Raw genomic sequence first — 15091 nt, 5'->3', positions numbered from 1 at the left:
GTTTATTTGCTAAATTAATAAAAAATACAAAAATATGTCGCATTTTTGCATGTAGGATTTAATTCTACAATTTTTAGTAATTAAATTTGTTTACAAAAATTAAAAATTACAAAAATAGGCATCGTTTGCATTTTTAGCATTTAATATCCAAATATACAATTTTATGCTTAATTATTACTTAATTGTGCGTTAATTGTTATTGGGAGTTAATTTGCGCTTTTATAACTTAATTTAGTTCTTAATAATAAGTTAAGTATTTTTATTATTTAGTTTTAGAGAAATAAAAGAAGAAAAGAGAGCAAAAATAAAGAAAGTCGGAATTGGGTCTCTTCTTCGATTTCAAGCCACAGGTCCAAAAAATGACCCAATCTTCCCAAACGACCCAGTCCATTTCGAACTGGGTCGACCCAGTCCAGTACCAACAACCCAACTCCCCCTCTTCATTTTCATTTTTTCATTTTTTACAAAACAAAAAATAAAACAAAAACAAAAACAAAGAAGAAGAAAACCCTAACACTAACTCACCCGCCCCCATCCCCTCTCTTCTTCTTCATCTTCCCCAAAGCTCCAAACCTTCCAACCATGGCTGCCCCTCTCTCATTCCCTTCATCCCCACGCCACACACACACACAACCATGTCGACAACACACACACACACAACCACGGCGACGTAACATACACACATCCGCGGCTTCACCAACATGAACGACCATCCATGTTCGATTCCTCCATTGTCACTTCTGCTGAATCGTCTACTTCTTCTACTGCTGCTACACGTCGAGCAGTTGGTTTGAAGCCACTCCGTCGCCACTGCCTCGTCGTCAACCAAGCAGACCACGCTGTTGCTTCTCCGTCGCAGCTGCTGCCCGCGTCCGCCATTGACGCAACCATTTTTGCTCCTTCACCTGCTGCTCGCAAACACTGCTGCCTCTTCGCCATGACCACATGTTGCTCACGTTTTTGTTACTGTGTTGCTGCCATGATAACGCCGCTGCTACTGCTTCAACTTTCTTCTGCTGCTGCTCGCGTTTCATTTGCCAGCTACGGGCTACTTCTACTTCTTCTTCGTCTTCGTCGTCATTTGTTCGAGCTTTGGTCGAGACTCGGATAGATTTGTTTACAATCAAAGTTCGTCGTTGATTCATCTCCGGTTAGTTATTTTTTCTGAGTTTTATTTTTGTCCATATTTTTGTTTGATATTTTCCGGATCCAAAATCGTTAAAGAATTCAATTCTTGTTTTGTTCGTTGTTCATCGTTGAAATCATTTTTCTAGTTTGTTCATGTTCATGTGCTTTGTTAAAATTAATTTTCAGATTTCAAAATAGAAGTTTAATTAGTTGTTTTCATATTCATTTCATGTTTGTATTATTGTTTAAGTGAATATTTGTTAGTTTGATGTTTGTTAGATTCAAATTGAAATTTAATTAATTATTTCTTCAATTTGTTCCATGTGTTTATGTATTGTTAGAAATTGTTAATATTGTTAAGTTCAAGCTTAAGTTCATAATTATTTATTCGTCGATCTTGTTATTTGTCTAAAAAGAATTTAGTTGTGTTGAAGGAAATATATTGATTTAATCATTTTAATCCGTCATGTTTGTTGTGTTAAAATAGATTCATTCATGTTCATACTTTGTTTGGATGATCTTGAATCCGAATTTTGTATAGTTTGATTTCTTGTTTATCATTTATGATTATTTCTTGAATTTGTCTCATAAAGTTTAATATAGGAATTGTTTGTTGTAATGTTGTTAGAGTTGATTTTAAGTTCAATATTATTGAATTTAGAAATCTAAATATACTTGTTTGTTGTTGTTGTTGAATCCGAAAATAGGATTGTTTGTTGCTAAAATATTGTTCAATCAAATTTTAGTTGTTCTTTGTTGTTCAATTTGTGTTCATGTGATTTGTTGTTGAAATATTGTTGAAATCATGTTCATGTGATTTGTTGTTGAAATGTTGAAGAAATCATGTTCATGAAATTTGTTGTTTGAACATTGTTAGAAATTAATCATATTGTCTATATTTTGATTAAGTTTGATTAATTGATGTGTTATAGCTGATGGGTAGTTTGGTAATTTATAGTACTTTCGGGGGTAAAATAATAATTTGCAATAGGGTCGGAGGGGTAGTTTAGGAATTGTACATTTTGTAATTGTTTATATGAAGCATGGGGAACAAAATGAAATGGGGTGGGTTGTGATATAGTTATTTAATATAAAGGGGGGACAAGACAAAATTTAGTGGGGGGAATCTTGTATTATTTTATGTTAGGCATGGGGGACAAAATATAATGGGGTGGTGTGATATGTTTATTTAATGTAATGGGGATGAGTGGGAAGATAATGGGTTGGGTAGAGAAAAAGTATTGATTTTAATTAATTGAAAGATTTATGGGATGAGTTATATATAGGAAGTCTTGAAATCAGATTGAGGACAGAAGAGAGACAAGAAAAAATACACATACAGATAGAGAGAAAAAAACGGACAGAGAATAGAAGAGAGAAAAAAGGGCTGAACATTTAAGAGAAAGAAAAATTCCGAAAAATATTTAAGCTTTCAAAATAAAAATAAAAACTAAAAAATCTTCTGCTTTCTTTCTTTGTTTGAAATTAGTATTAATGGTTGTTGTTTCATTCAAAGCTTAAAGCTTTTGTTTTTGGGATTACTACTCCACCGGTCTGTTACTGGGTTGTTACTGTTGCTGGGCAGTTGTTGCTGTTGTACTGTTATTACTGCTGTTGATTCTCATCTTCATTTTCTTTTGCTTCCAATATCAGGTATATATTTTAGACTCATGTTGTGGAAAGCTTCAACATTGTCAAATAAATGAAGTTCGGAATTATAATTATGTCTTTTACTCGTTTAAATCTATTAGTTTAAATTTCAGTTTTGTTTCAGCTGGTTAATATAGTAGCTTACATTTGATGTGAGAACTGTTAGTTAATCATCCTTTGAAATTTGCATAAGCTTTGTAATAATGTTATTTATTTCAGAATTTCATTAAGTATAGCTATATTCAAATTATAAGATAGGGAACATGGCAGAAAGCTAGCCATTAATTAAATCTTATGATATTGTTGGCTAAATATGGAATAGTATGGAAGTATCAAGAAACTACATTACTAGCATATTTTGTCACAAAAGTCCGATTTTATTTAAAGCTAGATTGATGAAATTTGTATGTTGTTCGTACATGGCTTGATAACAGTTACATGTATAACCATAAGTGAAAGGTGAGTTGATATAATTCATTACGAGTTTAGAATATTAGGAATGGTTCAAACGTACAACTATATTGCATGTGATGCAATTTTATTGAATCAATTTGTAGAATAGTTCTCTTTCTTATCAACTTGATTCTTATCTACCATTGTAAACAAATTAACCAAACAATTATAACTTTGGACTAAAAACAAGTATATGAGAAGGATATGGGATTTATAAGCACGAATTGCAACATTTTATGTCAAGGATATGTAGAAATAGAGTTCGCATTAAATATAACAATAAAAATTCTTCAGAAACTATTAATTTGTTTATCAAATTAATTCTTTTTCCAGTTTTATATGCGATTCGATTTTTGATATATTAATGTTGTATCCACGATAAAAATGATAGTATTTTTAGTTACATGTTGTTTGTTTCTTTTTCATATCATTAATTCTTTAAAATTTGAATAGTTTTGAGGTATATAATTCATACGCGTAAAATAAGACTTGTAGCAACGCCTAATAAATTTTGAATTCTTTGTCAAGAAATTTGGTGGCATCCCAATCGGTGATTCTCCATGACTCTTACATTTAAAAAATAGATGGATGCACTAAACATTTGTAGAGAATTTATATTACTGTTAAGAATATTTGCATAATTAAGGATGCGTTCGCGTGACTTGATTATACTTCTAAAGGCAATTCGGATTATGCGTTCGCGCAACTTCGAGCAAATTTTTATTAAAAAGAGATTCGTCGGAGGATCTTAAATTAATTTCATAAAACCCGAGATGTGCGGTTCACTACTTAATCATACAAAAAGTGCGAATGTTCTTGATTTTATTTAAAACACAATTTCGAAAAAAATAATTATTTTATAATAAATATATTATCAATATCATTGTGTACACGTACGCGTGACACGATTTTTCACGTTAAAAAATATATAATATATAAAACGTATACACGTACGCGTGATTCGATTCAAAGAAGGGTCTTTAATTATATACAATCTAAACAGAAGCGGTAACAAAATCATGCAATAAAAATGTAAAATCGAGATAATTAAGCCAAGAATAAAAACAGTTAAGCGACCGTGCTAGAACCACGGAATTCGGAAATGCCTAACACCTTCTTCCGGATTAACAGAATTTCTTACTCAGGATTTCTGGTTCGCAGAATAATAAACAGAGTCATATTCTCCTCGATTCAGGGATTAAAATTGGTGACTTGGGACACATTAAAATTTACAAGTGGCGACTCTGAAACAAACAAACAAACAAATCCTGTTTCGACTGTCCTTTAATTGAAGAAAACTCCCTTGCACCCTCGCGGGGGCGAAAAAAGGAGGTGCGACAACCGCCATCCCCTCGGACATGTTTAGTAAGGTCATCCTTACCCTATTGAATCGGGCGAGGAAGTCCATTCTTTCCCGAGGATTACTTTATGGCGAATATATCGTTTACTCTTGCTTCGACTTTCTTGGCTCCAGCATGCATCGTTACAAACTTATCAGCCATTTTCTCGAAGGTTTCTATGGAGCGGGTTGGTAGCTGTGAGTACCATGTTAATGCTCCTTCCGTAAGAGTTTAGCCAAATTTCTTCAGCAAAATAGAGGACACTTGTTCTTTGGTGAGGTCGTTGCCTTTTATGTTGGTGACATAGTAAGTCACGTGATCTTCGGGGTCAGTCGTGTCGTCGTATATCCTGAGATACGATGGGATTTTGAAGGTCTTTGATATGACATGCGGGGATTCCTTCTTCCCTGTATGGCTGGTCTACAAATCTACCGGCGTCCCTCTTTGGCAATAGCTTAGGGGCGTCCGGTATCCTATCAACTCTTTCTTGGTGTTCTTTCATTTGATCTCTGAGTGTTCGATCATTCTCCATTTCCTCCATTCTCTTTAGAACAGCAGCGATCCCCACATATGGCACCAAACTATTTGACCAAAAATATCTTGGTTCAACCAATTAAATTTAAACAAAGAAGAGTCAATCTTAGCTAATAATTATATCCCAAAGACAAGGTAATTGATTTTTTGACAAAGAACTTGTACATTTATCCGGATGGTAATGAGCAATAATAACAATGTTCAATGATCCAAAAAGATGGAATATAGCGTTAAATGGTAATAAATAGCAAGAAATGGCATTTAAGTCAATAAAAACGCATGAGTCACCCGAAAAGGGGTGAGATCTGTGAATATTCTCTCTGACAATAGTGAATGATTGATGAGCCTTTGAACACTCAAGTTGTTCTTGGATCCGATGGAAATGCTCGACAAGAATCTTAGTAAAAAGGTTATTTTTATATGCTTGTAATAAGAATATATTCTCTCTATAAAGTCAATGTATTTTTTTTATAAATGAATATCCCATGTCCCATATAATTGTATCTTTTCTATTTATAGGGAACATGTTCCTAGAAACCCTAATAGTACAGGTGATATCTTGGAATTATTGTTCTATCTTGGAACTAGCCGTTATAACTCTGTCAAGGATGCTCGACCTCGACCTTGATCGTTGACGACTCCTCGACCCTGCTCCTTGCTGACTCTTTGACTGCAACCTTTATTGTTTCTTGAACCATTTCGACTTTGGACAGGCCTTCATTGGAGTTGTATTGGTGGCACATGGCAGCCTGTGAATGCCTCCTTAATGCTAACATGATTTAATCATATTACAGATAAATTTTGACTCATACTGGTATTGCTACGTAGTTTTTGTGTAGATATTTGCAAGGACTCCTATATATCAATCCTCGGACGTCTCATTACTTCTAGCTTTGACTGTCAGGACGCTTTAGCTAAAGAGGGTATTTGGATTGACTTTTAAAAAGTAGCTTTTAAGCTAAAAGTCAAAGCCATAAGTTGGAAATATCCAACTTTTGGATTTTGGCTTATTTTTGTATTTTCATGCCTAAAAATAAGTGCTTTTATGCACTTTTTATCATTGTCAAATACCACATAAACTAGAAAAGTGTTTAAAAGCCAATAATTACTTAAAATAAGTCAATCCAAACCCTTGAAAGTCCGCCACGGCTTGCTTTGTGTCTCTCTATGCAGGCAACACCAAGAGAAGACGTTCAACCCGAGGACATTTCTTGGGCAAGATTACAAAGTGGTCTAAGGTATTGTTGTCATTCAAATTATCCTTGCTAGCGAATAGTCTCGTATTACCTTATCTTTAGGAGAGCTCCAACATGAAACTTGTAGACTTTCGTACATTTAAATTTTTCCAGAAAAAGTTTCCAATTTACCCCTAACTATGACTATATATAGTTTAAAGTTACCTTTAAAATAAAGCTTCTTTAGGGTGTCAACGGCAAAAATAAGATTTTTCTTAACAGATAGATAATATTAGACCAAAAGTTTAATGAATAATAAAGCTGTTCAATTTCGAATAATTAACAAAGAACAAAATTGACCCTTTTTCGCCTTGGTCACTGAATATGGACCAACGCCTTTCAAACTCATGATACAGCTTCTGAACTTGGCCAGCTAATAGTTCGATTTGCTGTAACACAGTTTCTTGGTTTGGTGGCTAAAACGTAGGAACCAAATGTTCCGCCTGCGTGTTACATTCTCGCCTGGGCCATGTGTCTGCCTCACCCCTCATTTTGTGTACGTTTCTCAAAAAACCAATTTAAATGCTTAAAAGAAAATTGAGTGGCATAATTCTTCTCCTGCCACGATCGTTGTGCCGTTAAACCTTCTTTCTTGAATTTGGGAAGATAAATTTCTAGATCTGAGCAATTCCTCTTCTGGTTTTATGTACTAGGAATATTTTAAACTCTCAAACATTCATGGAATCTAGTCGCACTTTGAAATATCAAGATGAGTTTTTCAGGGTCTTTCTCAAGTATGGAATTTTTCTTGTTTTATCCACAATGTTTTTCTTATTTGATGGTTCCAAGAATTCCTGCCACACCGCCACTTGAAGCAAGAAACTTCCTAGTTTCTTTAGCCTCCAATCTTTTTTTCTTATTTATTATTAGGGCACACTCTGAATCTAACAAACTGTTTAGTTAAGCATATATGCTTTGATACGCCATATAAGTCAGGTTATAATGAGATAGGATATGATTCTCCGATTAAGGTCTTGACATCGAGTCTTAAGAATGAAAAAAATTCGGTACAAGTGAAAGTCGTTTGTCTGAAAACACGTCAATCAATAGTAGTAGCTGTTTATACTTATCAATGTGGATGAACATGCGTACCAGCAATTTATTTGGAGTAGGACTTACTGAACATGCGTAGAAATTAAACTAGCTAAGAAATCGAAAGCTTTCACCACACATACAAAGAGATCGACACGAGGATGATAACATGATATTTATTATAGTATACAGGGGTATTTTTTTTTCCATTAAACACAAAAAAAAAAAAAAAATGTAGGTGATGAAATTAATAACAAAACAAAATCTTGGTTTTCTCTACCTAGGGGTTCCAACCAAGGCCAAAATCTTTCCAAACCTGTCTATTGGATGACAAAATCCTAAAATATCTTTCCTAAATTAGCAAATTATGACCATGTCGTATTTCAATTTTCTTCTCAAACAGTCCTAGCCTATTATCCCCCAACCTTGTCAAGTAGGCTGATTTCTTGTATTCACCCCATGTAAATTCCTTGTACAAACCTTCTTCTCCTTCCTCCATTAAACAAGATAAAGGTGCTATTTTTTCACTCAAGGGCGGTCCACCAAAATAGATCATTGACAACCTTGACTTCAAACTGTTTGCCAACACTCTGTGCCTTACACTCCTAAATCTCCCATTAGTCATTACCTGCCATCAAAATACAGACAAACAAAAGTTAAAATAATCCAAAATTTCAATGAGAAAAAAAAATCCCTAATTAGTAATAAGGTATATATGTAGTTTATTATTATGTATTTAAGTTATATACACGGATATCATTAAAAGTGTTGTACCAAATCAATAAAGTTAACCAACTATAGAATATTACTACCATTTAATTTATACCATTTTAAAAAATGTGTGCTTATATAGATATTTACTTGTAATTGTCATGTAAATAATCTAATTGTATAAATACTTTTTACTTTGTTAGTGCATAAAAATTAAAAACAATAATCTTGTAAGAGGGAAAAGAAAGAAAAACAGAAGAAAGAAACTAAACCGCCATAGACTTTGAGATGTAAAGAATAAGCAAGAACTAAGCTCCTGATTGACCATAGATTTTGGCTTCATTTTTTCAATTTTTTTTTTGAAAACATTATTTGTTTAGGAAATATGATCATGTTTTTTGAAGCTTCAAAAATTTTCAAGCTCCCAAAAACTGATTTAGGGCTGTTTTTGAGTGACATTATTTCTTCCACCCACATAACTTTAACTTTTCTTTAAATAAAACGCATGTCAAAACACAACTTCAACTTTCAAAAATTATTTTTTAACACAACTTCAAAAACTCTTTTTTTCAAATTTCAATCAAATTTATATTCAAACGCTAGCTAGAATCCACGTCATGAGGAAAGGAAAAAAAAACAGAAACATTTTCTAGGATTACAAAATCTTGAAAAGCTAAGACATTTTTTTATTGTTTTATTTTAAATTCTTTTTATTACACAAGAATCAGAAAAGGACTCGACCCCATTTGTGAAATTATAGTGGGTTTGTTGTTGTTTTAAGGATCAGAAAAGGACGGCAAATAGTGAGAATTGAACGTATATTTATTTTGTAAATGACTTCTACTAGTACCACTAGACTGTGAGTTGTGATAGCTGACGATCTCCTATATATATATGTTATATACAAAAAATAATATAAATTTAATATATTTTTCCGGCCACCGAATATAAATAATTTCTTACGCGAGCTAAAAGCGAGAAAACCCTCCAAATACATGTTAAGATTAATTTACCTGCAAGGAATCACCAACAATGATGAAAAAGGAGTAGTGATCAGGTGGTACTGAGACCCATGTCCCATCTCTGAGGCAGATTTGCAAACCAGTTGTGTTATTAGACCTTATTACTGATATTACTTGTGGGTCTGTGTGCTCTCCAAAACCAATCAAATTTCTACCTCCACTCAATGCTTCAAGTTGTGTGCATGGTCGATAATGATTTAGCCTAAAACAAGAGTCACTATTTTGATCCATTAGCAGCTTACTTAGCACATTCTTTGCCTCCATTTTTAATCCTTCTGCTATCATTTCCAACACAAGACATGCTATATTTCTCACTGCTGACACATATTCATTGAGAGCAGACCTGTATACAAAAGACAAAAGGAAAATAAAGTTAGAAAAAATCAAAGAAATGGTGCTTTTCCTAGCCATAATGGTTGATTTACCGCGGAGTAGTATATATTCCTAAGTCCATCTCAATTTATGTGATGATATTTAATTATTGTGCAGTAGGGAGTTTAAGAATAATTTTTGAAACTTGTGTTCTAAAAGTAAGGCATAAAAAATTTCAGTCGCTATAAAAATCACATTAAGCATAAGATAGAAAGTTTAAAATTAAATTATTACTTATTACTAAATATAGAAATGTCTCGTTTTTTTTCAAATTATGGAAAAAGAGAAGAGTGTCACACAAGCTAGAACTGAGGGAGTAATAATTTTATATATTCGAACCCTAAATGTAGAAATCGAAGAAGAAGGTGGAACATCTCCCTCAAAAGATATAAGTAGGCGTGTGCAGATGACATTTGGTTGAAGTTTGCAGCGGAAAGAACGAAAAAGCCAAAGGTCAAGGTGCATAGCAATCTTTTCAAGAATAGGAAAGTACAGAGTAAAGGATTTGCAAGACATAAAAGAATTTACCGAAATTAAGGACAAGAATATTTTACTCAATTCCCCAGTTATTATTTAAAAAAGCAGAAGAAAATGAAATTCCAAGAAAAATAGTATTTGAAGTTGATTTTTTTGTTGTTGTAGTTGTGTTTTAAACGTGAGTTTCACTCAAAAATAGTTAAAATTTTGTGAGTGAAAATCCATTTGTTTTAATTTAGATAACATATTTCGCTTATCGAGATTCAAACTGTGTAAAATTTAACCAACATTTTAAATATATTTTGTTATTGTATTGACATGAGAAAAATTGCAATTTATAATATTTTTCATATAGTTTTTAAATATTTAAATTTTAATTTTGAAATATTAAGTTGAACTAATTTAATTTAGCTTCAAAATTTAGTCAAAACTGGCAATAAGTAAAATGTGTCATCTAAATTGAAACAGAGGGAGTATTTCACTTGAAATATTATTCAGATATTTTAAATTCATTATTATTGTTTATATTCATTGATGTTTTAAATACTAAAAAATTCCGTATTTTGTATACTTCAACTATTGCAAATAATGATGCGGTGCTTCGCAAGTGAAGTCATGGCCAAACACATCGACAGACATTAAATATTGACCGAATTTTCCATCATAGAGTAACTCAAGAAAGTCGCATAAATGAATATACGAATAATTGACTTATGGAAAATTGAGCTATTCCAATCAATGTTGCTGGTTAGTTTTACTAAAAAAGAGTATGGTTGCTGAAAGAGATTTCCTAATGGCAATATGCGTGGACAAAAATAGCATACTTCGGTAAAAGGAAAAATAGTAGAAAACACGTTCTTGGTTTTGTCAAAAAAAATAAAAAACAACCCATTCGGAAATTTCAAGAGTTTGTTGCACTTACCAGTAAAGGTGAGAATTTCCAGGAATATTAACGGATTTCTCTGAAATGAGTTCAGGATTTGTAGTAAAGAGAAGATATTCAATCCAACCAACATCACCATTTGTGCCAATTCTTTTGTTACCATAACCAAAAGGATTAGCAGGACCAGCTTTGTCCTTCTCACACTGCGGCAAATTAAAGAACTTAATAGCTTCACCTTCTAATTTGGTCATTATTTCTTTAGGAACATCATGATTGACAACCTTAAAAAATCCAAATTCTTGACATGCTTTTGTAATATGGAATTTAGCTTGAGGGTCTAACATGTCTATCACAGGAATATTATCATCAGAAGTATAGGGTTTGCATGTTTTAACGTGAGAAGAATTTTCAAGAATTGGTTTAGATGAAACCACCATATTTGTATTTTCAAGATTTCTTTTCTTTTTCTACGAGGAAGAACAAGAATGGGAAAAACATTTGCTGGTTTTCTTGCATGAGTGCAAATGATGGAGGCGTTACAAACTATATATAAAGTAAAACCATCCCTGGCTTAGTGACAGATGTATATACTGGTGTATGTATTTGCTAGGCAGTTTATGCCATCTGGAGCCGAGTTTTTTTTTTCGTTCTTCCGACTAGTGTTAGATCCCGCGAAATACATGAATAATATGACAAAATATTAATCTTATAAAATTATGATCTAATATATCATATTATTTTAATAAATCTTAGTTATTATTTAATATAGTGTGCTGAATTTTTTTTTTTTTACAAAATCAACGTTCATATAGTAATCAAATAAATTATTTGTCCATTATTTATTTTTTAGCAAGCACTTAGTGCTATATGTACTATTTAAAAAACTTCAATGGTCTAAATTTGTCAATATTTTTTTGAGTGTTATTTATTTATTTTTTATTTTTAATTAATTCAAAATATAAATATCATAAAATTATCTTGATCTCCCTCTTTTTGTACATTCTTTTGTATTGTAATATTCACCACAAAAAAAACTGGGATTAGCTATGAACGTTGTCGTTAATCTGTCACTAAAACGCTCGTAGCTAGCATAATCCGTTGCTAATCCATCGCTAAATGAGATTAGCGACGGATTTTTCTTTTTAGCTACAAAATTTGTCCGTCGTTAAAACATGATTTTTTAGTAGTGATTTGATTAGTTTTCTCATGTGTAGTTTACTGAAAATTTAAATAATGTAATAGTTTTTACTAAATTATAATTTGAATCAAAAGTAAAAAGAGATAATCATTTATTATTTTTATAAAAACCTACCAAATTTTTTAATATATATATAGACAATAAATTTGTGTCGAGAAAATAAAATTAGGACCAAAAAATATCGCAACAATCGAAGTATTTTGTTTCAAATAATATGAGTGTACAATCTCTATGATTCCTCTAATTCTACTTTTCTAATATAAATTCAAGGGCCTTTGAGCTTGATCTTGAATTTAAATTTGATTTATCCATCGCAAACACTTTGATTGTTGCCATGAATTGTATCACGAACAAGTAGCCTTGATCTTGAACGCCTTGTATTTAATTTGACTTTGTTCTTGGTCTTGAATACTTGAATTGTTCTTTGTTCTTGGGCTTAAACTTGTTTTCTTGAACTTGAACTTGATTGATTTAAGCTTGAAACTTGTAGAGAAATTTGTGGTGTTTGATCCACGAGTTCTCTCTTGCTTCTTGTTATAACTTCTGATGTCTTCTAGCTTTATGAAAACCTCTATTTATAGTTGTAGGGAATGGTGTGGCTCTGTAATTTGATTGGTCCGTTTGAACTGACCAATACCATCTAGACACTTGGCACAACTCTATTGGTTGTTGATTTGATTTGGTATGCCACCTTCTCTTAACACATGGCATGATTTCATTGGCTCATTAATTTGACTTGGATTTCCATATCATTTGACACGTGGCATGATTTAATTGGCCCGTTCCTTTGACTTGGATCGCCATATCAGTTGATACGTGGCATGAACCTGGGTTTTAAAATGGGCTAATAGCCATTTGGACCTTGGACTAATGAAATGAGCTTATCATTTAATTTGTAGTCTAATTAAATGTACTAGCCAACACTTATATTTTGGATTTAAATAATTAACCCAATTTACTAGTCACAATATTTGTTTGGACTAGTGTCTTGAATTTAATATGGTCCAAATTATTTTATGGATTTAAATACGATAAAATTTATATGCTTACAAATACCCCTGCTTCAAGGCTTATCGTGGTATAAACTTTGCAATTTTTTTTCACGATTTGGCTTGAAGTACTTGTAAATTTTGTTTTTTATGAGTTAATCAAGCACATGAGGCAAACTATATATGTGTCTAGGAATTACGTGGTCAATGTGTTGACCAAACTTAATATCCCCTAATGGCTTCCTTATCTAATGTTTACATATATAAAAAGATATATACATATCAAGACTCTATGATGCTAGGAAATAGCTCCACCATTTCACGTGCAAGATGAATTGGGAATCTTCTACAGATCATATTTGAATTGGAGTGTAAATCCATGACTAAAAGAATTTAAAATTGTTGATAAACTTTCTGCTCAAGATTATCCAAGAGTTTTTTGGTTATCTCCTAATCAAATCAAAATTCTTGCTATGTATATCTTTTGAGATTGGTAAGGATCCAATGATAATATCCATTTCCAGGTAGGACTTAGCCATTTGCCCAATTTTCATCCCTATAAATAGGGGAGCATAGCACTGTTTTTACTGTGCAAGCTTTTTTGTTAGCAATTTCAGAAAGTTGGAGAGCTCTCTGTATTTTCCTAAGGGTAATATTTTTCTTCTTTATATTTTTCATATCTGGTACCGTATCATTGGAGATTGAAGAATTCATATCATGTGCAGGTGAATCTGCTTCTTTTCGCCTCTTTGTTTGTTTCTCTAAAATTGACTACTTGATTTTGTTGGATGTAGCTTCCGAAGTTCCTCAACGTTTCTCAAAATCATCCAATCAGAAGGACAAAAAAGAATTACCTTATCTGAGGCGAAGACCCTTACACCGTCTCAGCTGAAGACTTTATTTTTTTTGAAAATTTGACTTTACTTTATCTGAGGTGAGGATTATTACACCGTATTTTGTCTGAAGCTAAGACAATTACACCGTCCAAGTAAAGACTTTATTTTGTCTGAGGCATAGACCATTACACCGTCAAAGCCAAAGATTTTACTTTTATCTGAGGCGAATACCATTACACCGTATGAGCCAAAGATTTATTTTGTCTGAAGCGAAGACCATTATGCCGTCTGAGCTAAAGACTTCACTTTATTTAAAAATTTGACTTTCTTTATCTATGGCAAACACTATTACACCATCTAAGCCAAAGATTTTACTTTTATCTGGGGTATAGACTATTACACGTCTAAGCCATAGATTTTACTTAGCCAAAATATTTGACATTTTGGCTAAAGGGAACAAAAACTTGTCCTCATTTCGAGATATATGAGTAAGAGATTGTATGAAGAATGATTTATTTTTCAAAAAGCTCACCACCAAGAATATCTCTTCAATTTCAATCTTCACAGGTAATTTTATGATCTCCTTTATATAGATATGTTTCTCCTTTCCTTTTTGCAGGTAGAAGAAGAAATCAATTCCAAAGATACCATTTTATTAAAGAAAGCCTCACAATTGAAGAATCGTCTTTCTGCAACATAAATCAAGTCATCCAAGCCAACATTTTAAATACTTCTGGTAGAAGATTTGAAGATATATTAAAATTTTCCTTCAAAAAAAATTCCAGGATAAATATTTAAAGTTAGTGCACACTACATCAAAGGCTTCTACCATACACTTGGAGATATGTTGAAGTTTCCAACTAAAGAATTGAAGGCTATATCAATTTGAACACTTCAAGACCCTTATGGCGGCTTCTGATCGGCTTTCAATTGAAAACTTGGTACTTGGAAAAATTTAACTTGCATATTTCAACTTGAAGACATGGCAGTCTTGAGGGATTTGAAGACAACTTAAAGACATTGCATAATTGAAGACTTCAACTTGAGGATTTGGCGAATTCAAAGATTTCAGCTTCATTTGGCATATCTGAAGATTTCAGCTCGAATATTTGGTAGATTTGAAGAATTCAACTTGAAGGTTAAATTCGAAGAGTCCAACTTGAAGATATAGCCAACTTGAAGACGTGGCGGACTTGGAGTCTTCAACTGGACGACTTGGCAGATTTGAAGA

General features: G+C 32.6%; 1 protein-coding gene across 1 annotated transcript; it reads right to left on the bottom strand.

Moving 5' to 3' along the window:
• Positions 1 to 7530: 7530 nt before the first annotated feature.
• On the bottom strand, positions 7531 to 11343 carry LOC107777515 (gibberellin 2-beta-dioxygenase 1-like). Its single transcript, XM_016597554.2, has 3 exons — positions 10877 to 11343; positions 9097 to 9448; positions 7531 to 8000 (listed from the first exon to the last, which is right to left on the bottom strand). Exons 1-3 carry the CDS (start codon positions 11272 to 11274, stop codon positions 7725 to 7727), a joined length of 1026 nt encoding a protein of 341 aa, XP_016453040.1. The 5' UTR covers positions 11275 to 11343; the 3' UTR covers positions 7531 to 7724.
• Positions 11344 to 15091: the final 3748 nt, after the last annotated feature.

Source organism: Nicotiana tabacum, chromosome 5, assembly GCF_000715075.1.
Source record: "Nicotiana tabacum cultivar K326 chromosome 5, ASM71507v2, whole genome shotgun sequence".
Taxonomy (NCBI): domain Eukaryota; kingdom Viridiplantae; phylum Streptophyta; class Magnoliopsida; order Solanales; family Solanaceae; genus Nicotiana; species Nicotiana tabacum.
This window is presented reverse-complemented; position numbering and strand designations above follow the sequence as displayed.

Bases quoted from the DNA above. Each gene is read 5' to 3' on its own strand.
- LOC107777515 (XM_016597554.2), bottom strand. From the start codon at position 11,274: ATGGTGGTTTCATCTAAACCAATTCTTGAAAATTCTTCTCACGTTAAA. The intron at 9,449-10,876 runs GTAAGTGCAACA...TTTTGTATACAG, and splicing joins GGAAATTCTCACCTTTACTG to GTCTGCTCTCAATGAATATG. The intron at 8,001-9,096 runs GTAAATTAATCT...TTTTGATGGCAG, and splicing joins TTGTTGGTGATTCCTTGCAG to GTAATGACTAATGGGAGATT.